The sequence below is a fragment of the Patella vulgata genome, chromosome 8 (genome assembly GCF_932274485.2).
Source record: "Patella vulgata chromosome 8, xgPatVulg1.2, whole genome shotgun sequence".
Taxonomy (NCBI): Eukaryota; Metazoa; Mollusca; class Gastropoda; family Patellidae; genus Patella; species Patella vulgata.
In genome coordinates this window covers 44,121,565-44,145,412 of record NC_065886.2, presented here as the reverse complement: position 1 = coordinate 44,145,412, position 23,848 = coordinate 44,121,565, and the positions used below count along the sequence as shown (strand labels likewise).

At 36.8% G+C, this 23,848-nt stretch overlaps 1 protein-coding gene across 2 annotated transcripts in view; it reads right to left on the bottom strand.

Moving 5' to 3' along the window:
- The window catches only part of LOC126830352 (uncharacterized), a 31,617-nt gene extending 7,769 nt beyond the window's left edge, over positions 1-23,848 (bottom strand). The window contains exons 1-5 of one of the 2 annotated variants that reach the window (XM_050560729.2): positions 23,636-23,848; positions 5,114-5,251; positions 1,984-2,230; positions 1,442-1,558; positions 323-959 (exon numbers count right to left, since the gene is read on the bottom strand). In XM_050560729.2, coding sequence (XP_050416686.1) covers positions 323-959; positions 1,442-1,558; positions 1,984-2,230; positions 5,114-5,241 — 1,129 coding nt within the window. In that variant the 5' untranslated portion in view covers positions 5,242-5,251; positions 23,636-23,848. Of the gene's footprint in view, positions 1-322; positions 960-1,441; positions 1,559-1,983; positions 2,231-5,113; positions 5,252-15,555; positions 15,689-23,635 lie in introns of those variants that run through there. The other variant, XM_050560730.1, reaches the window with a different exon arrangement.

Genomic DNA, 23,848 nt, shown 5'->3' with positions numbered 1-23,848 from the left:
TCTAGAACATTTTCCCGCAAAGCATGTACTCGTACTTGCAAACAGTGTGGATTGGAAACGAATCTGAAGTGCATACAAACATGTTGTAAAAGCATGGAATTATAGTCTGGGAATTGCGAGCTGGCTGTTCTACAGTACATCCAGAACAAGCTCCGGGTCATTGCCGAGAACCATCTTCTATTTACTGGAAGTAAAATACTTTAACTTCGGTTTATAAGTTTCATAGTCTTTTCTGAAAATCAACTTGGAGTAGAAGGACTATGCGTGTAAATCAGGTTTAACATTGGAACAAATATTAGAAATATATTTCAGATCAACATACCTGCATGGACATCGTCCATAGGAAGTGTAGCTGCACTATTATTAGAACTAAGGGCCAAATAAGCTAATCCACTGCTGGTTCCAATTGATGTAGGGATGGCGAACCACATATAGGTAGCTGCTAGAAAACCCATAACACCCTGTGTTGGTTTAGCAGCGATCCGACTCTGCCAGGAAGCTTGATCACAAAACGTCAACGAAGACGTGGCGAATATACCAAGAATTCCCCACATGAGTGACCCCTCTGACCAAAACGTAAGGTAGCTCCGCTCCTCGTTTTCTTCTGGACCCTGCATACAGTAGATGCTTTCATAAACCTTGTCTATTCCACCCACTAAACTATCAGTATCGTTATCAGTGTAGAAGACTTTGACTGTTAGAATCACCAAACATCCAAAGATCAGTACGGCGTTGAAATAGGAAACGTAAAACGTTGTCCCCAAACCACCAACAAATGAATAACAGCCGAATAGAGTGGCCATTAAAAAGATGCAGAATTCGTCCGATGCTTCGTTCGTCATGGACTGAATGGTGGCCTTCCCACCAACAATCAGACACGTCATGACAATGACGTTAGTCAGTAAGGCGAAGCAACAGAAGATGATGTGAGCACAAGGTCCAAATCTTGCATTAATTATCTGAAAGTAAGAGGGAAGATGAATATTGTACAGAATGAAAATGTTGACTTGCTTGCATATATGTGTCAAATTGCTGAGATAAAGCCGGTATTGATATATAGCCAATAAATAGGTCGCATGTCACCAACTCTACCGAAATGAAAAACGAACCACAAACCGCAAACACTGTTTTGAAGAGACAAAATGGCCGAAACTCTGTTTTTAGTTTGTGGGTTGGAAATTAGACTAACCGTAGCGTTCACCCCATTGCGAAACGAAATAACAATAGTCCCAATCAATTTAGTTCAGTACGACAGGTTACATTTAACAACAAAAGCTACCGGTGTCAATCAAGTCTGATGTGTCATTCCAATAAAGTTTTAGACTTTTACACAGAATTAGATAGCTTTGATCATATGATATAGGTGCCAATTGTTTTAAATGTATGGCTTATTTCCAGAAGAACCATAATAATTGAATGTATGATATTAGCTTTATGGTACCTGGAGGTAAGTCTTCGCTCCTGGAGATCGAGTTTTAAAATGAACAGAGAGAACTGGAAACAGGATCATGTTAAATATGGCGCCCACAGAATACCAGAAAGGTCCAGCTACACCGTACTGGAAAATAATATTCAATATGCAGTATTATAAAACAATTCGTGTTAAAACAATTTTGTTTCAGGTGCTCTAAACGGGATCAATAAAGAGGATATATCGACTCGTCTCCAGCATCGTCCGCCCGCCAACAACCCCCCCCCCCCCACACACACACACACACACCACACACACACACACCACCACCACCAATGCAACCGCAACCAGGAGTATTCATCTTTAAGCTCACTATACTATGTTTCATTATTTCATAGTTTCATGAAGTAACAAATTTAAAATAAGATAGCCATTTTACAAAGATCAAAATATCCCTATACCTGTAAACCTCTGCAATTGTTTATTTACTTTTCAAGAAAGTTATATTGTGGCATAATGATTGCATTATCGTATGTGTCTACACTCTTAAGTGAAGAGTAACTGTAAATTACCTGGGAAGCAACTGTTGAACACTGCAGTAAATCTCCTGGCCACATGAGTTGCGATGCCACTGTAACAGCCGTTAAACTCATGCTGACCTTTCCGCCAGCATCGAAGGTGGTGTCCAAACTGTTGACATCCTTGAAGACATGCTTACGTATCGCATTGTAGAGCAATGCCAGTAGCACCGAAAATCCTCCAAAGCCTACCAGAATTAAAGCCGCTGTTTCGTGTTTTTCAAACACTGGGAAGACACGCCTGAAATTGTAAAGAGAGACAACATGGAAATTAACATCCACTCAAGGAAAACCAGCTCATTTTCGAACTGACATATGGTTCGTCTTTAACAATCGGCGGAAACCGAAGAACCCGGAAACATACCACCAGGGTAATGAAACAAAACTATTAGACCTATCGACCACCCAATCTCCCTCTGAAATAAAAAAAAAAAACAGTCCAGGGCAATAAATTTAAACCTTGAATTACCAAGTGCAGTGGTCTAATAAATGAAATGAAATGTGGTTTAACGTCCTATGTTCTGCTCCACTTTGGCTAACGAAGACAGGCATACGCCATGCTATGAAGGAAATTTTGCCCGTGCAGCGGCACCATGGACTACCCTTACACCGAATTACAACCGCCAAGGGATCGTTTACGTGCACGCCAATGTATACACGGGACCTTGGGGTTTCGTCCCATCGGAACGACTACACAAATGTCCTTGCCAGGACCACAGTCCTGCACCACTGACTAGGTGAAAGAAACTCAGTGGTATAGTGATAATTCTAGATTAGCATGATCCAAGTATAATAATTTGTCAAATGACCACCGTAAAGATTCTGGTGATATTATCACTATGTATTGAAGGAAATCTTCTAATTGCAACTTTTTGTTTTGATTGTAGTGTGACACGTGGGACTGATAAAATTTAGTTTAATGCTTATGTCCTGTAAATTGATGTTAATATTTTCTCCACATTCTATTGCAAATGGTGAAGAGAAGAAATTCGTTGTTATTTATTTCAGAAAACTTGTAGACTCCAGGCGTTACTTTAAATGGATAAAAATATTTCATTGACTGCGTCAGATTTGATTAACTCTTTAGAATCCCCCCCCCCCCCCCACATCAAATTTGCTTGAGTCATAGAAGAAAATCCCATTGAAAACATGAAATGAAATGGGGTTTAAGTTTAACGTACCAATTTTCTCCACCGATCGGGCTAATGAAAACGGGCATACGTAAAGCAGTGGGCTAGTGCCAATAGGGGAAGTTTGCCCTGAAAGCCGCAATTCAAACTGCCAAGCGTGTAAACGGGAGCTCGTTTTTTTTTTTTGTCTCATCCCAACACGGTTCCTTACGAAGTCACTACTGACAAGGAAAACCCAAACATTTATATTTACTAATACTAATAGCAATGAATCGATTCAATCGTTTCACTACTATGATATCGTAGTTATAAGTAGGATTTGGTGTGTGTGTGTACTTGACTATCAAGACCAATAGATCTTCAGTAGGAATAAGTCTGCAATAGGAATGGTTTCTGTAGTGGACTAATGGGTTATGGTAACTGACAAATGATATTTGTATTATCCATATATTGCTCCAGTGTCATAATTTGATGCGTTAGTTATTTTCGGGTAAGATTACAATATTTCCATGGTTTTCTTATTTGAAGGAACCTATAATATAAAAATGACCATTTATTTAATGCTAAAAACGTGTCGTTTTTAATAATAGTATATTGTTACGCATTGTTCACCTGGTTTAGTTTATTGTGGGTAAGATTCGATTACAAGATACCATGGTTTTCTTATTTGAAGGAACCTTAATATTATAAACGTGTTTTTTTTCTGAATAATGGTTTGCTACCTGTTTTGTATGTATGTTAAAAGATTTTGTTCGTCTTTTGTCATATTTTTGTAATGGTCTGTGTTGGTTTGGAATTAGATACTCAGTACTAATTATTCTGTGGTCTAAATAACTCTAAAGAAAATGAAAGGGTTTAAAGTCCTATTTCCATGACCCAACCTGACGAATGAAGACGGTTTAAAACCACCCAGTGTGCTATGGGGGACATTTCAATCTGATTAAAATACAGATCTATATTTCATTTCTTTTTTTATACTTTCGATTGCCTACACTACATGAAGATAGTGGAAGGTCGAGTCAAAGGTCATTTAAGCGGCTTTTGACCCTATGATTCCAGACATTTGATTAACCAATCAGCGTTGATGTTTCTTGTCGATTACGCACAGTTCTGTACACCTCACGCCGTAACGGACCGTTTCATTGGCTAATCCCTCACATCACCCAGAACACAGGTTATATGACAACTCTTCCAGATTCTTAGTGTAGTAAGGGCAAGTAAAACGAAATTTTGAACTATAGGAAACAAAACGAAATAGGATCTGTGTTTTAATCAGATTGGGGACATTTGCACCAACTCTGCGGCGAATTCTGACATGGGTTATTTTACGTGAGCGCCAAAGATATATCCGGAACCTCGGCCTTCATCCCATGCAAACTAGGCTCTGTTCCTTGCCAGAGCCTGTCTTTGAGCACTGACAACGGGAAACCAGGCTGGGGTAACCGAGACCTTCTGGGCAGTGAGCCAGCACTAACGGATAGACCATAATTGTTCTCCAGTATTTCAGGAAGCAAGGTATTCTTACTCTTCCTGAAACACCTAATACAATCTCTCTTGTTTTGAGTTCACGAACCTAACAAACATTTGTACTGTATTTTCTGAACTAAGGGATGACCAATACTATTTTTAAGAGCAAGGATGTAAGTAAAAAACTGCATAACTAAATTGTGAGAATTAGCCATTCTACACAATAAACCATGGTATAGAACTGGTGCCAACGGTAGTGTCATTTTTTATTCCCCTACTAAGAGGGTGATAGACATTTAAACCTACTATCTAAAGATCTTTCGGATCGGTGATTAATCTTTTCAACACACTGAGATATTGGCCCGATCATAAATTGCTGATGAACCTATTTCTGTTATCCAATACAATTAATAACACGTCACCCCTTCCATTATTTTCTAATGCCACTATCTATATTCATTACGCCACAATCACATTTCAATTAAAGGTTTTATTCGATTCTTTGTTCGCGATTAAATCAAACTTACCCATCTGTCACGTTGCTAACCGTGATATTGGCGGGACATCCTTCGTTGCTAAGCTGTGTTCGTACTTCCGGTAAATGGTGGAAAATGGCGACGAGGGCAATAACGATCATCTCTGACTGGCGAGTCATGGCGTGTCACCTATAATGAATAAAATATATATACATTTAAAGCTTGAAGTTTTATCTATCTGAAAGACACAAGGCATCAAGCTATACATAGCCATAAAATGACAATAAATTCGATTGTATAAAAGATCGTTAACATTTCAAGTTGACCACTCCAGACACCGTTTATGTAGATTTCATTGCACATCACATCCAAACGACAGACAGTTGTCATTTTTTAACAGTCCGTTATATAAAAGACAATGCGGGGTAACTACATAACAAAAATATTCAAATCCAGTATAGCCTGTACTAAACCATTTCGAGGGGATTCATTCAATACGTTTATGAAACTGTGGCTTATTTATTGTCCTATCCGTTAACATTGCATTTTCTGTGACCACCACATCCGCTTTGTCAATAGATGACGAAACGTTTAGAAATTTCTTTCTGATTTCGCATTCGGAGGGCCACTTACAGTCCTGATGGAAAATGTTGTCAGAATGAGGGTCGTGGGCTATTACACAGGGATGGAACACCGTGTAGCTTGGGCAAGCGTTTCAGCAAGATCTGAGCCAGGTTGAAGGCAGTCACTCGGGGATGTTACCCAAGGAGAATTGAGACTTCGTTCACGTGTTGCACACCCATTTCGTATGCTGGAAGTTAGAGGATGCAGGTTAAAATGACCACGGCTTCTATGGCATTTTAATTACGCTGTCTGCCTCTCGGGATCGCTGTTGTTGTACGAACGAATTAATATCTTTTATCAAAAGCAAGTTAATAGATTTTTTGTTTACTGGACTTAAAAGTAGCTTGACAGAAATAGGTTAACAGACCTGTTTCAATGACATTTAGTAACTTAATTACATAGGACACAATTCTATAAAATTACTGTTTAATATGGAACGACATTTTGGACAAGGCTTCTCGTGGCTTACAAAGACGAGAGGATCCTAATCGAAACATCGCTTATCAGCAATAATTGTCATCCATCGAATTGTGTCCTTTGAATCCAAAAACGGGGCTTACTCCAAATAAATCCACCTATCAAAATCCGTGAAACAGAAAATTTAGCGTAATCGTTTATAAAGCTGTCGAGACCTTTGATTGGCTGTGTAATCAAGAATGGCGACATTAATAAGGTTGAGAAGCAAATTGTAGGCCGGTTTGGGAGGTTCGGGAATTTCTGGAGTTCACAACGGCCGCTTTATAAATGAGTATTTTGGTGAATACTAACCCTAACCCTTTTAAAAGGAGTATAAGTTAAATAGGATCCAAGTTCAATCTTCTAAAAAGAGTTAGGGTTAGTATTCCCCAAAATACTCATTTATATAAACCGGCCATTGCCAACGCCGGAAATTCCCGAACCTCCCCAACCGGCCTACATAAAACATCTTCCATTAATATGCGGGTGTCAAAATAAAGTTAGAAATTAATGGAACGAAAATAACATTTGATTTTAATATATGACTGTTATGGATTATATAATTATATTCGGGAAGTTATAATTTTACAACATAACGGTCCCTTTCCCTATTATCACCTACACATACTTTAATAGAGACATAAATTGTTTAGTCTATAACTTCTTGTACTTAAATACCCTGACCTGTATCTGGGTTATATTATTATTACTTAATTCTGAAAATCAAAGCGTAGTACATTTGGGAACAATCTAGACCACAGGTGCATAACAGAGTTCGTGTCAACAAACGCACATGGAGCTTCCAGATGAAGTTAAAGGTGACACCCCTGATACATATTTGCGAATAAAATTTATATCAATAATTTGATTTCGCGTAGGGGTCTTTGGAAATGGGAGGAAACTGGAGGACCCGTAGAAAACCCACTGGATTGAACAGATACAAGCGGGGATTCGAAACCACACTCCTTGACTGAATGGTAGACCTTGTGATCTAACGCACACGCGTTTAACCATTCGGTCCACCGCCCTCCAGAAAAAGGAAGAGTTAGCGTATCTGATCCTCCTCATGGTATTTGTTGAACAAATGTTATTAGTACATTGCAGGCTACACCAGAAGACTCTTAGTGGCGACATTTCTACGCTCTTTCTTCGTAGAGTTCAGACCTCCCAATGTACATCCTGGTACCTTTCTTCGTAGAGTTCAGACCTCCCAATGTACATCCTGATACCTTTCTCTACTTGAGGTATCCACAAACGTTAGCTACGTTTCTACATTCAGTCTTAGTAGAACTCAGAACTTCCAATGTACACCCTCTTAATTTTATCTACTAGAGTTACCCAACAAGCTACCCCACTATTATGTTAGCTCCTTTTGGTAAGCATATTATTGTTGTATGGATAGATGAAGCACCACATAACCAGGTTGGGAACAACCTTCAATAGTACTGCTTTGCCAATCAAATATAGAATTCGTGTACTTAGATTTGGTCAAACGTTCAAATGACCCCCGTCTCTCTCTCTCTCTCTCTCTCTCTCTCTCTCTCACACACACACACAAATTAACATGAATCTAACGTCATAATTATTCTTCACGTGTGTTTCTATTACATTAGATTTCTCAATATTATAAAAGCTTCATCGAGTTTTATTTTTGTACCGGGTGAAATTGGACGTGGGTGGGCCTTTAACCTTATTCACTTTATATTACATTTGAAAACAAACTCTGTAATTATCTAGGAAATACACACCGGTAAGTGGTAAATCAGTTCGAAATATGTTTGGAGCTAAAAATAAATAGCGAAAGGTGAGTATTCAAGGTGTTACTAAATATATGCTAAAACAAACATAATCTAATTAAAACTAAAATTTAATTTAGATCTAGATTTTACTTTATTTTTGATCAAAAGTATTTATTTATAGACTGTGGATTGAAGAACACACATAATAAACCCAACAGTAATAGACCCATTTTCCATGAATATACAAATTTAAATATATTGAAAAGTATGAGAGAGATAAATTACATTGTAGATACAGCCAATACATACATACGATAATCAACAATTTTGTGTTTCTTATCATAGAAATTCGAAATCGTTGGGAAATTGTGTACTGTAGGAGACATTTCATTGGAAGATTTCAGTTCTGAATAATAGGTTTTGAAAATTGTGTTAGTATTGGTAACCATAAGCCTTAATAAGGTATGGCCCACAGCGTATTCCCGAAGCAATGACCGAGAAATCCCTCTCTGATACTTGAGCTTTTGAGGGAGTGTGTCTATCTTTCCCGTTCAATTAAATCTCTACTAAGTTCAGCAACATTACTTCCCTAAAACTTTGGACAGTGATTTAAGGTATTAAAAACGATGAAAGTATTGTTCGTCTCCAAACAGTATCGTTTACTTGGTAGCCGTTTTGATTGCCTGGTTTGTCACGCAATTAGTTTTTCTGCAATAATCTGCTATGCACTGTTTGAGTGTAATGCATTTGGAGCTCTGTTTAAACCCCGAATGATATTGTTAGGCAGTTAGGTATTGGTTATTAATCGGACTATTGACCAGTCATAATTTGGGACAGAAATTTGCGTTGAGTATAGCAGTGCTTGAGTGGGATTAGATCTAACCAAACGAAACACTGCGAGGAGTATGGCCCCACTAATGAACAAAGATGGAAACCACCCACATACAATATTCTAATAACCATAAAGATTATCTCTACCCACATACGTAAATTGACATGATTGCTGAACTAAATTAGTTTATAGATATAGTTGTTACTAATAAATGCATATATTATTAGCTTTCCTTTAAAGATGCATTATGTAAGAGCTAGATCTGTCTATTGCAGGTCCTTATTTTGGCTTCAAATGTTATATAAATTATTAATTAAACATTTATTCACATGACAAGCCCGTAATCAACCCTTTAGAATATCAGCTAGTGGTGATTGAAATATGGTCGCCATTTCATAATTTAATTTAAAAATGGGTAATCGGGACTTTGTTGATCATAGTAACGACGGTAGCAAATTTGACTGAAATTTTCAATATATGCCTTTTTCATTATCAATTTTAAAACTAGTATAGCTAGAACTGTCAGCTCTTACATAATACATGCTTAATAGATAGTCGATATCTAACATATTTCAAGCAAACTCAAAAGCGGACTTCATCACGCGACTGTTAAGTCTAAATCTCAATGGCCTGCATTATGGACAAGCATACAGTAAAAAACATCGGAAATTATCGAGGAATGCCGATTGTACGAGAGAGAGAGAGAGAGAGGGAGAGGGAGAGAGAGAGAGGTTTAACGTCCACTCGACACAGACTAGGTCATTTCGGGGCTAACACATGGTTCAATTTTATTTCAATAATTCGCTTGCGCGTAGTTGACTCAATTACAGACCTTATGATACAGCGCGCACGTGCTAACCATTCGCCCCCCCCCCCCAAAAAAAATGTCTCAGAACAACATCTAATGATACATGAGAAATTATAACCTAAGCCTAAGATACATATAAGAGCCCAGAGGTACGGGGTTCTCCGAGGACACCCGGTTGTTATCTGCAGACAATAAGTTGGTGTAGTCTCCGACATTAGTGTCAACCCAAATGCAATTAATGTTGAGGCGTTTCCGCGTGATAAAAATACTTGCACAGACATTTTGTTTGACACCATTGCGATTAACCTTGATATCTGAAACGGTTGCTTTGACCCAGTGTCCCCTTTCTTTTAAAAACAAATACATCAAGAATAATGATAAGAAGTTGCAGATCATCTTCTTCAGTGACGTAATAAGAGTAGGCCAATATTTGTTTTATCCTGATAAGATTTGTATGTTACTCTGTCTCGGAGAATTGGGTGAAACTGTATCTAGTCCCATTAGAATTTTGTTTACAACACCTTTTTGAACAGATAGTTTTCACCAACGTCGACATAGAGGAGATATTTTTTCAATAGATTTTTTTTTTTAAACCATATTTTTATTCAGGTTGACTGAATGGGATTGGGGAACAGGCTTAGCCTATGTAAAACCCCTCTCCCTAAATAATTTGTATATACATATATATTATTGATACAAAAAGGGTGTATATACATAGTTAAAAATGGCAAACACATACATATTATATAGATATAATAAAATAGATGAAAATTTACAGTAAGAATTTTTTAATAATAATCAGCGTTAGAGAGACTAGCCAAGATTATACATAAAAGAGAAGATAAAATATTATTTGATTGAGATAATATTAGAATCTGTTTGACATATCTATAAATTTATGGACCTGATTAAATATATTAGAATTAACATCAAGACTGTGGGCTGTAGAGCCGAATAAAAGACAGTTTATATTTTTAAAATCATGTTGTAATTTGTCTATGGTTTCTGTTCGTGCATTTGAATGTAAGGAACATCGCAGGAGGTAATGATCGGGATCTTCAAATATATGACCGCAGAGGCATGCGGGGCTGTCGGCAATATGTCGTAGGAATTTGTGACCCTGCAGGTCAGAGCATCGAAGTCGTAATTTACAATGTATTATTTGAGGTTTCCGCTGACCGTTATAATAAAACAAAGGAACTTTGATATCAGAGTTTATTCCACTCTCTTATACTGGATGGGATAAATGAATTAACAAAAATTTCAGTACGACATCGAGTTTCTTTTAATTTGTCTTCGTTACGAAGGGAATAATTGTTTGCAGGTTCAAGATTTATGAGATTCTTAAGATAAGGAGGGGTTAGGTTATTGATGATTTTGTAAAGTAGTTTTAATTTATGTCGATTTCGTCTTTCTTTGAGGGAAGCATGGCTAGTACCCTTAACTGCCCCGCAAATAGTGCGTAGTGTTATAAACGTAAAAATGTCTTTTTAAAAGAGAAAAGGCGGTTAATATAAATTATTGATATTAAAACAAAAAGTGTTAAAGGGGAATCATACAAAAATATTTTCGATCCGGCATTATATCACTGTGCAGTAACCCATAGGGATGTTCATAATAATAATAATAATAATATCGTCATTTATACTAAACTGAAGAAAACAGTTTCTAAGGCGCTTGTTGGTTTTTATATTCACTGATTATTTACAGATCAGCGTTTTGAAATAAGAATGTTTTGAGTTAAGATTTAAAATGGCCCACAGACAGTAATTGTTTCATGGACTGTGAGAGTCTATTCCATAGAAAAGGACCAGCATAAGAAAAGGCACGTTTTCCAAGTTGAAAGTTTATGGCTGGAGGTTTTTTCTTGGATGTTCAAACGAAAATTTAAAGCGGCCAACGTCGACTTTTCAAACATACCTTGCTCCAGTAATGTCGAAAAATGTTCGAAAAATAGATGCTCCTAGTCTTATTTTAAATGTGATATTACAATTACATAGAATTAAGAACATTTATTTTCCTCATGTGAGGGATAATTCCCCTTTAAAATAAAACTAATTACTAAGCCATCAATACATATATAAAATAAACATGATCAAAATTAGATGGTCATATTATATTAAAATTTGTATTGCGCAACTATTTAATCCTCTCGGGTATGCTCTGAACATCATGAAATATCATATTTTAATGATTTCACGAGTTCGTCGTCTTAACTATGTTCGCTATTGCAAAAAAGAATCGACATCAATCTATTTTCATAGAAAACACACTAGATTTACTTCGGCGGAAAAAAGGCAAAGTAAGTCGTAAACAGACTTAGTATTTAAAATGGTGAGTATTATAAATGAGTATAATATTGTAAATGGTGGGTATTATAAATAATGAGTATAATATTGTAAATGGTGGGTATTATAAATAATGAGTATAATATTGTAAATGGTGGGTATTGTATATAATGAGTATATTGTAAATGGTGGGTATTATTAATAATGAGTTTATTGTAAATGGTGGGTATTATTAATAATGTGTATATTGTAAATGGTGGGTATTATAAACGGTGGGTATTATATATAATGAGTATATTGTAAATGGTAGGTATTATTAATAATGAGTTTATTGTAAATGGTGGGTATTATTAATAATGTGTATATTGTAAATGGAGGGTATTATAAATGGTGGGTATTATATATAATGAGTATATTGTAAATGGAAGGTATTATACAAAAATAAGTATATTGTAAATGGTGGGTATTATAAATAATGAGTATAATAAGTATTGTAAAAGGTGGGTATTATAAATAATGAGTATATTGTAAATGTCGAATGTAATGTTGTAAATGGTTATAAATAATGAGTATAATATTGTAAATGGTGGGTATTGTAAATGTTTATTGTAAATGTCCAATATATAGTAAATGATGCGATACTACACGTATTGTAAATAGTGAGTATATTGTAAAATCTGAGTCTACTGTACATCTCGTGTACGGTAAATGGGGTGTATATTGTAGAGGGTGAATGTATTGAATTCATTGACTTTATTAAAAAGGGCGATGACGCTTGTGGAAATGGTAGTGGACAAAACTGGAGAAACTAAAGTGAACTCGCCTTTTAATGAAAAACGAATAAATAAAAAGAACCATGTTATACCATCTAAACTGATGAAATAAACTTATAGTTTTTTCTAAAAAATACCTATATCTGACTATGGTTGCTTTAAAGGGACAGTCTGCCTTTTGCTTCCGTTTTTGACTTAAACTATCGATTGGAGCAATATTCCACATTAAAAGTCAAAGATTTTCAGAACATATGCCATATAAAGAAGTCTTGGTCCGAAAATTATTAAAATCAATCGATGCTAGCGTAAGTTATGACCATCTAAAGTTTATACTATTATGTATTGATTTCATATCGTATTTAACTCCTGTAAGTAAATTTGTTACATAAATGGGTTGTTTTTATGAGCTGTGTGGTTGCTTGATTGTAAACATGATACTGTTGAATACAATTACTAAAGCTAAAAACATAGATTTATAAAATATATCAAAGTTAATATTAGTTTGCTAGCGGGGATTATAAACATGAAATATGATCTATATATTACGTAAAAAGAATATGAAAAAAATAATAAAACATAAACAGGATTCACAGCTTTTTCTTGTTAACTCTGTATTCCTGTCTTAGCAACTGTTATTGTATACCAGAGTTAATTTTATGTTGCACGGATATTCTGTATGTTGTAGAAGAAAAGATCGCCCATGAGATACAAGACGAGAGGCCTGTTTCTCAAAATTTTAACTAAAGATAAAATCCAAATTTTAGTAGATACTTCAAATTTGATTGGCTAAGCACTAAAATCAATCTAATATTATGTAATCAAATCACTAAAATTGGGATTTTATCTTAGTTAAAATTTCGTGAAATAGGCCCCTGGATGATATTATTTAAGTCGGTGCGCGGTTCTCCCTAACCGGTTAAATTTTCTTCTGGGGGGGGGGGGGGCGATTTCCCCATACCCCGCGACGACTGATTGGTTGTTTGGGATTCAGGTCAGCCACCTAAGGTAGGCTATATTGGACCACATTGAAGCTGCTGTATCGACAGGTTGGAATAGCAGGAAAACGCGTCTGTAGTCTTCATAATTTGCTTGTCGGTTCCCTACACCGTAAGCCTTGTCCCGGTCCTTCGCCTCAGCCTTCTGTAACCCAAAATTCTTTCAGGAATTTCCGCATCTGACCCAATCGTTACAGATTTTGAAATTAAGTTTATTTCAAAACATTTGAAAATGGTGCAAACGCACACAGCAAAATATATTTAGACAATAGAATATTAATCATATCTAAAGCGTATAAATGAAATGAAATGGGGTTTAACGTCCTACCGTCGTGCTACGACTGAGCTAATGAAGACAGACATACGCCATACAGTGTGCTATTCCGGTAGGATTTCTATCAAAATAAATTGCAGATGACATACAAAACATATTCCATCATATAAAAAAACGGGAAGTCGGGTGGTCGAATGGTTCAACGAGTGTGCGTTAGAACATAAGATCTGTCACTGAGTCAAATGGAGTGGTTTCGATTCCCCGCTTGTACGTGACAAGGAGTCGTTTGTCTTTCCAACCTCAAGCAAATGAACCCTACGCGAGGCCCGAAATAACCTAGTTTGTGTCGAGTGGCCGTTACCCACGCCCCCCCCCCTCTCTCTCTCCCTCTCTCTTAATGACATTTACTCGATAAGAAAGTATTTGTGTAAATGGACTGGCCTTCTTTTTTAAAATAAAAATTAGAATCAACCAAGAAAAAAAACCCCAACCCAACATAGACAAGTGGGCGGCAAAGTCCTTCACAGCGATATATAAAACAGTTCATAGACAATGTATTTAATTGGCACATATTTCATAGACAATGTACTAGATTAGCATAAAACTATTAGCCATGTGAGCGTACTCGGGAGTATAATTTTAATCTCGTTCAAGACGATCGTCCCAGTTCCCTACACAAAGTAGCATCAGGTGTCGTGCAAGGCAATATGTGATTTCTCTTTCTTGCACACCCGATAACACTTCTTCTTTGAAGTGAAATGGAGTAACGCCCTACTGTTCTGCTCCGACTAGGCCAATGAAGACGGGCATACGCCATACGCTCTACGGCCTACTCTTTTATTGAATTCCAACTGTCAAGGGATATTTAACCTGCACGCCAATGTGTACACCAGACCTCGGTTTTCGACCCATCCGAACGACTATACGTTATCTCTTGGCAGGCCATCGGTCCTGCACCACTAACAAGGAGGGACCACGCCGGAAAAAATTCCGATGAACTTTCTCGCCCAACGCAAAGGTCGAACACAGGACCTCCACGTTATCGAGCCAACGTCTTACTCGCTGGACCACCGTGGCTTCCCTTCTCCTTTGAGTAGTTCACACTATAATGCATTTACTTGAATAATAACCTGGGTAAGCAATCTCCACAGTGACCGTTTCATAAATCTACATTCAACACTGTCGTTGTGTCTAACTAGTACACCTGTAGTCCAATGGCCAATCTAAATGCACACCACAGGTGAGTTCTTCCTATTTTCCCCATTGGCGTACTCGTATTTAGTCGCGGTTGTCACTCATAGTTTTTTTTAGTTTTTTTTATATAAAAATATGTGTGGCTCTATATCTGTTACGTGGTAATTGATTGGTTAATTAAAGCGCTCGTAATTTGACACAGAAAATGTCGTTCAACCAAACGGAATCCAAAACATCCGGGGCAATTTATAGATCAACCAGAGTACCAACACATACGTAGGCCTACCCCGTATGCGAATCCGCAAAGATATAGGGCATATATTTCAAGCGTTATTTAAATAAAGTCAAAGTAATTTAACGTTATTAAAGTTTTCTTGACTTCAAACACACTACAACCTGGGGAATCCCTTTTACACTACCAATAAAGACAAATTTGAAACTTACCAATTCTTCAGTTCTAATCTGAGGAATCCCTTTAACACTACCGGTAGAGATAAATTTGAAACTTACCAATTCTTCAGTCCTAAAATCCCAAACTTCTAATAAATCCTTATTCTCATTATTGTGAGAATCTTGACTATACAAAAACTTTACCGTTGACTGCGGAGCTTAAATTCGCCAGTCTTCGGTATATACTGGCTATATAGGCAATTCACACCGTACTACAAGAATCTCGGTATTAACTCAACTTGAATAAATCTCTTATTGTGACGTTCTATGTCTTTTGACCAATAATCTTATCTTCTATAAATTATGTCAATAACACCCGAAGATGGCCTATCATTATCTCGCTCTCAAAACATCTACACGTAATATATTAAATTAATATGTTTTATAGATAATGTTATTTTATTTGATATTTGCTATAGTACACAAGAGATCTAAATTCACATATCGGCGATAGATTAGTTTATCTAAAATACGTCACAGTGATTAGTACGTCTGAATGCGTTAACGGTGATGAATTCAAACGATCAAAATATCCCCGGTTAGTTTGGTCAGTTCAATTCCTGACTTTCTTTTAACAGATACAAAATAAAGCTGTTTTTTCGGGATATTGAATTCTTCGGTAATTTTACAAAAGGGGATGATGACTTTTGGCACAGCACAAGAAATACTGGGGGAGATAATAATTTCATTGATTTGGGAGTCAGACCACTATTAATTTCCCTATTGACTTCAGCGTTAATTCTGTTCTCTTTGCACGGCTCCGACTTTTTCCTATTTTTTGCCGCGCTTAACGTTTTTTTTTACTACAGACAGAGCAACAAATGGTCAAATCTTTGCTCCAAAGTTTGTATGAGGTTGGCCTCTGAAATTTTGAGATACACAAACTTGAAGTAGCATAAACCATCCACCGTACATATCATGAATATCAAACCCCCTAGACCAAAAAAATTTTAAAAATACCATGCAAAAACGGAGAAAAGGGAGAGAGACAACTGATATATATAGACGAACTAGTGGTCTGTCCCCATAGGAACGATTTTAATTCGTCTAACTCTAAAGCCAAAGAATACATTTTGTGACAGATGTGATTAAATGAATTTATTCCAATGGTAAAGTCCACGAACTATTATTACACAACAGTGTAACTTTGTATTTATGTACTTTTGTATTTATGGACTTCTATACGTGTTAAATTTGATTCTAATCGCATCTATTTTCTCAGCCTGTGATGCGGTTTAACTTGATATTTTTATTTTTCATTTACAAAAAAGCGGCCGTAGCAAAAGAGCATTGTTTAAATTAATTTGTTAAGCATACATAATTTACAATACGACACCAAATAATCTTGATAATAAAAAGTCTAAGAGAAAATTATGTAAACAAATAAGAAATATAACACCAAATCAAAGATTAAAACTAACAGTAAACATTTGGCTTGATGAAAAGTGCTGTAGCAAAGAGTTCCATAAAGAGAAGCAACATGATAAATCAATTCTCTAAGCTGTTATAAAATTTATAAATTTCAAGAAAACGGAGAACCAAATAGATACGCAACTAAAACTGTTTCATTCCACGGTCCATGCTCAAGGAATAGCGCCAAACCGTTTCCCTTGGCAGACTTTTAAGGCTTCAATTAGAGTGAATATTTGAAAGAAATATGCTTTACGTTTATACAGTTTATTCAATTTCTTACAAACACCCACTATCGGTATTCAAGCGGTGGAACCCGTAAAACACCATAAATTGAGAGAGAGAGAGAGAGAGAGAGAGAGATGGCGCTTAACATCCCTCGACACAAATAAGGTTATTTCGGGACTAAATAATATTCTAAATTAAAAACACGAATTAGAATTCAATATTGATCAATTTCAATCAATATTGATGTTGTTATTTTGCCGTGAAACTATAGGATGCAAATATTCAAAATATTTAAGACACAATAAACATTTTATAATCCATACACGAGTCGTGTACTCTATGGTTTCGGGTTCCATTTTGTAATGAACAAATAAAAACATAAGTAAAGGCTCATTCACAAACAACAAAATAACAATTTTAAAAAACGTGTAGAATGCACTAAGCAGGCGTAAACGATTGTCATCCATTTTAAAAACGTTCACGTATTTCACCGAACATAGTTAATTAGAAATTACAGTGTTTTTTTAAAAAATGAATCTAAATCACTTTACATACATTCATATTACATAAATATGTGCTTTTTCTGAACCGCTTTTGTCTATTTCAAGGTTGCAAAAAATAGAGCCACACGCCCTTTAAGATGGCTAATATTTATTAAACTAAACGCTTGTCGTGCTTATGGCTAGATGTTCCCTTTTCGCTGACTTTTGTCCAAGAAAGTCACATGGTATTCAAACGACTCTCTAAATTCCACAACTTTTGTCACTGGTGGAGTGGGTAGGGGATTTCCCATGCGTTATGTAACTTAAAGAGAATACCTGACAGTTGGAATGCGATGCAGAGAAGGTGGAAGCGCCTCTTTCCGGGCAAACCTCTCCTCTATAGAATGGAAAACATCCCCTCTCTAGAATGGCAAACGTTACAATAGAAGACTTACTAACCCGGAGGTTCGAGTTTCGATCCCGGTGTTGGGCGAGAAAGGTCCTCGGGATCTTTCGACGTGATTTTCCCTGGTTAGTTGGTCATTTGGATCGTCAATCTGATTAAAATACAGATCTATATTTCGTCCGTTTTTTTATACTTTCACTACATGAAGATCTGACCGGTTGTAGTAAAAGGTCGCGCCAGAGGTCGTACGAACGGCTTTTGACACTATGACGTCAAGCATTGATTAATCAATCAGCGTTGACGTGTCTAGTGGTTTACCAAAAGTTCTCTGCATCGCACACCAAGAAGTCGCCGTAACAGATGATTTCATTGGCTAATCCCTCACGCCATCCAGATCCTAGTGTAGTACAGACAAATAAAACGAAATTTTGAGCTATAAAAACGAAACGAAATAGGATCTGTGTTTTAATCAGATTGTTTGGATGGTACGAAAAAACGAGATCGCATGTACACATTGACGTGTACGTAAAAGAATTCATCTTAATTTTTCCCGGTTAGTGCATAAAAGTAGGAGGTTAAACCCCATTTCATTCGTTTACGAGACATTAGACACCACCCCATTCCGCTCTGCAAGCTATACTGACTATATTCCACCCCCTTCTCAAAATGTCAGTATATTGCGGATTGTGTTTCGACAAAATACAACCAAGTTCCTGCGGAGTATGATATTTCCTTGTAATTCTTCTTGATAAAAGGTTGCATCGATAAATCACATGATTATTAACCTTCGCTTGAATATCGATCGCAAAATACCGTAAAATAGTATCGAAGGATGTACTTAATATGTCTGATTTATTCAATCTGTCGGAAACATATGCATCTTGACTCTTTACAATTGGCTCTTAATTAAATCGCAGTTAAGAGGGTCGGCTGAGATATCAGCTAGCAGAGGCGTTGATACGTTTGACTGATATAAACAATTGTTGTCTAGCCTAAAAACCCAACACACAAAAAAACAAAAAATTACGTCTATCATTCTTTTGAAATCTTGCTTATGATCCTTGTCGTACTCGATTCTCGTTTCACCGAGTTTTTTTAATACTAGTGACACAGTATCCCACTTCTGACACCAACGATTACATTCGGTGCTCATTAATACAATACTTTACTGACATTGGGTTAATACAAAAACAACAACAAGCTCAGAAATAAAAACAAACTAGATCTCTAAGAAAAGAAAAGGAAGCGATTCTAAGACAAGGTTCCTGACTGTGGAATTAAATGCTTCCTGATTGATCTCAGCATGTGGCCAGGGGAAATTCTTTTATTAAGCCAATTATCTCTCTCCTTGATTACCCACCCTGCTAGTTTGCTATATTTTGATAGAGTATTTATCGTTAATGAGTTAATTTAGTTGGAATCAACTTGTTTTCTATGCTTATCTTCACGTACTTCAGTTTTATTTACCGTATGTCTGTTTTAATCTACATAAAGAAATATACGAGAGTAAAAGAAAATGGTAGATAACCTGAAATGGGTGAACATCTCGTATACATGTCACGTGTCCAATAATCATGTTCTAAGTTTAAAGTTTTGTCAACAAAAGAACGCGGTCACTTTGGGACTAATGATTTGATGGTATCGTGTGCACAGAAATGAAATGAAATGGGGTTTAACGTCCTACTGTTTCTGCTCCGACTGGGCTAACGAAGACGGGAATACAGTGTGTTATAAGGGACATATTGCCCGGACAGCGGCGCTACAGCCTGTACATGGAGTCACAGTATTTCGTCCCATCCGAACGACTATACGGTATCCCTTGCCAGACTCTCTGTCCTGCAAGAGGGAACCAAGCCGTTTTCGAACCCTGATTTTCCGGCGTGGTTCCCGCTTGTCAGTGGTGCAACGTATAGTCCGCAAAAAATTTCCCTCAAAACTGTATGGCGTGTGCACGTCTCCATTAGCCCAGTCGGAGCAGACCACTAGGACATTAAACCCCATTCCATGCCATTTCATTTCATTAGCCCAGTTAGTACAGAACAGTAAGACGTCAAACCTCCATTTCCCCTGGTCATTGCAGACAGTAAGACATCTAACCCCCATCTCGCCCGGTTATTGCAGAACAGTCAGACGTCAAACCCCCATTTCGCTCGGTTATTGCAGAAGAGTAGGATGTTAAACCCCCATTTCTACCAGTTATTGCAGAAGAGTAGGACGTTAAACCCCCATTTCGCTCGGTTATTGTAGAACAGTAGGACGTTAAACCACCATTTCGCCTGATTTTGCAGAAGAGTAGGACGTTAAACTCCCATTTCGCCCGGTTATTGCAGAAGAGTAGGACGTTAAACCCCCATTTCTACCAGTTATTGCAGAAGAGTAGGACGTTAAACCCCCATTTCGCTCGGTTATTGTAGAACAGTAGGACGTTAAACCACCATTTCGCCTGATTTTGCAGAAGAGTAGGACGCTAAACCCCCATTTCGCTCGGTTATTGCAGAAGAGTAGGATGTTAAACCCCCATTTCGCTCGGTTATTGCAGAAGAGTAGGACGTTAAACCCCCATTTCTACCAGTTATTGCAGAAGAGTAGGACGTTAAACCCCCATTTCGCTCGGTTATTGCAGAAGAGTAGGATGTTAAACCCCCATTTCGCTCGGTTATTGCAGAAGAGTAGGACGTCAAACCTCCATTTCTACCAGTTATTGCAGAAGAGTAGGACGTTAAACCCCCATTTCGCTCGGTTATTGTAGAACAGTAGGACGTTAAACCACCATTTCGCCTGATTTTGCAGAAGAGTAGGACGTTAAACTCCCATTTCGCCCGGTTATTGCAGAACGCTAAACCCCCATATCTTTTCACTATAAGTAACTACAGATACTAGGTTAGTGCAGACGATTTAGTAAGATTTGTAAAGTGATTAGTTTAACAGTGAACACCTGTAGTTTGATGGAGTTTTAAAGACAGGTAAACAAACACACCTTATATTACCTGTCAGATTCTCAAGACAAGCGAACAAACATACCTTTTATTATCCACCAGATTCCCCAGAATATCAGATCTATGGCGGAACTAAAATTTAAGATGAGTTTGGACGAAAAGATAGGGATGAAAAGGTACGTGATTTATGTCTGACTCTAGGTACTGTAATTGTCTATTAATAGGGAAATATTAAACCGAGTTTAAATTATTATCTAAAATACAAAACAGTACGTATCGTTGGTCCTACGTTACATTACTATCCTAAAGAGTGGGGCGTATCAAAAGTTCAAGGTTTAAACGAACTAAACTTTGTTGAGACACATTGGAGTATGGTGTAGTCATTATAAGAACTGGGTTGACTATGTTAACTATTAAATGGACCCCAATTTCACGTCGCTAACTATTAACTATTTTTACCGCATATTTTGAACTATCATCTTCACAATATATGAAAGTAGGAAGATTCAATATCTACAGTCTTAAACCCCAACGAGCGATCTATAGACGCCTTACTGACAGCTTTTGAGCCAACAACAGCGTTTGAAGTGTCGAAAATTATTTCAAAATCTGCAAATAAGTCATGTGATTTGGGCCCGATACCTACATGGTTATTAAAACTCATCTGCCGTCTGCCCTGTTGTTACACAGATTGTGAATAGCTCACTAGAGGATGGGGACGTTTCCGCATTCCTTAAAAATGCTCTTGTCAGACCCTTACCAAAAAGGCAACTCTTGACCCAGAGAACTTAACAAACTACCGCCCTCTCTCCAACTTATCATTTCTATCGAAAGTCATAGAGAAGGTGGTCGCTGCAAGGTTCAAGTCTCACATTAAAATCAACAAACTTGATGAACCATTTTAAACGGCTTACAAGAAATGCCACAGCAGGAAACTGCACTCGTACGAGTACACAATGACATTGTCAAGGGAATTGACAACAATGGCTGTGTGTTTCTTGTACTACTAGATCTCAGTACAGCCTTCGACACAATTGACATTTCGATACGCTTGCACCATTTTAAACATCGTTTTGGCATTGGTGGATCTGCTCTGTCTTGGTTTTCGTCTTATTTGGAATGTCGCAAACAGATGGTAGTTATTGGTGATTGCAAATCTGACCCACAGACACTCAAATACGGTGTCCCACAAGGGCCAGTCCTTGGACCTTTACTTTAAACGGCATACACTTCACCCCTAGGTGACATCATTCGACAGCATGGACTAAGTTATCATTTATACGCTGATGACACTCAGCTTTACATTGTACTGAACGGTTCCAATGAACAAAACATAATTAAACTTGAAAAATGTATCGTAGAAATAAGACTGTGGATGAAACAAAATGTGTTAAAGTTGAATGATAATAAAACCGAATTCATTAGTCTTTCAAAACGTAAAAGTGTTCTGAATATAAAGTGTGATTCGGTGAAATTGGAGACCGACACCCAGTGTTCGCAACCTTGGAGTCATGTTCGACACATTATTAAATATGCAATCTCATATTTTGTGAGTATGTAAAGCCTGTGATTTCAACCTATATAAGATCGGTAGAATTCGACCATATCTGAACGTTGAAACTTGTAAAATGCTAGTAAATTCTCTTATAACCTCACGTTTAAATTATTGTAACTGTCTATTGTTTGGTCTTCCTGTTACAACACTATATGCCTTAAAACGTATAAAAAATAAAGCATCAAGAACTGTGTCATTAACCCCATCACGCTACCCTATTGCCCAGTCTATCTACATAATATTTTATCAAAGTACGAATCCTCACGTCAACTACGTTCAGTAAATCAACATCTACTTAACATTCCAAAATCCAAATCTCTTTTTAGTGAACGTTCTTTCTCAGTGGCAGTTCCTAAACGTTGGAATGATAATATGTCCATCACCACAAAAACTAGCCAAACTTTTAGTATTTTTAAAAAGAATCTAAGACACAGAGTTATTGATTAAAGCTTTTAATTGATTATAAGTTTACTTAGCTCTTAACATGTTTTAGACTTCTGAAAAAATATTTCTGATATACTTTTACATGTTTTTATTATTTTTATGGTTTCTTTTTACTGATATACTTTTACTTGTCTTTTATATGTTGTGGTTTCTTTATAAGTTTACTGATATACTTTTACTTATCTTTTATATGTTATGGTATCTTATAAGTTTACTGATATACTTTTACATGTCTATTATATGTTATGGTTTTCTTTGCTATACTTTTTTACTTTCTAATGAATCTATTCGCTTTTTCGAATTGTATCATTGTAAAAGCGTCACAGAGTAGCTGTTTCCAGCTTGATTTTGGCGCTATAGAAGTTTAATAAATTAGTATTATTATATTATAAAAAGATAAGCGGACCAAAATGCCACTGTCCGGGAAAGGGGTATTGGTTGGGGTTTCGGTACCAAGCTTGTACGTGACAAGCAAAAGGATCGCTTGCTGAACCTCGTGGATTTACTTCTTGTCCTATACGGGTTCCCCCCTTCCCCCATTGCTAAAGATCCCTAGATAAAACTTTACCATATTATTTTATGTCGGACAAGGGCTATCACTATGTTAGTCTTATAAAGACCTAAGTATAACATTCTAAATTCCCATATATGTTTTGAAGTAATGATTACATTTACTTACAGGTAGTTGCTTACATTGGTTACAAATATTCTGTTACCATCACAGAGTGTCTCATATTATATTCCATGTTTTCCTTAGACACCTTTAAAAGCGGGGGTAAAACCCAACATATAATTCCAAGACATGTCCATCACTGAAATCAGCTGAACAGATAATAAACAATATGGATGACACTTGGATCCAGATTTTTTGATCATTCACCTTTTCCCCCGA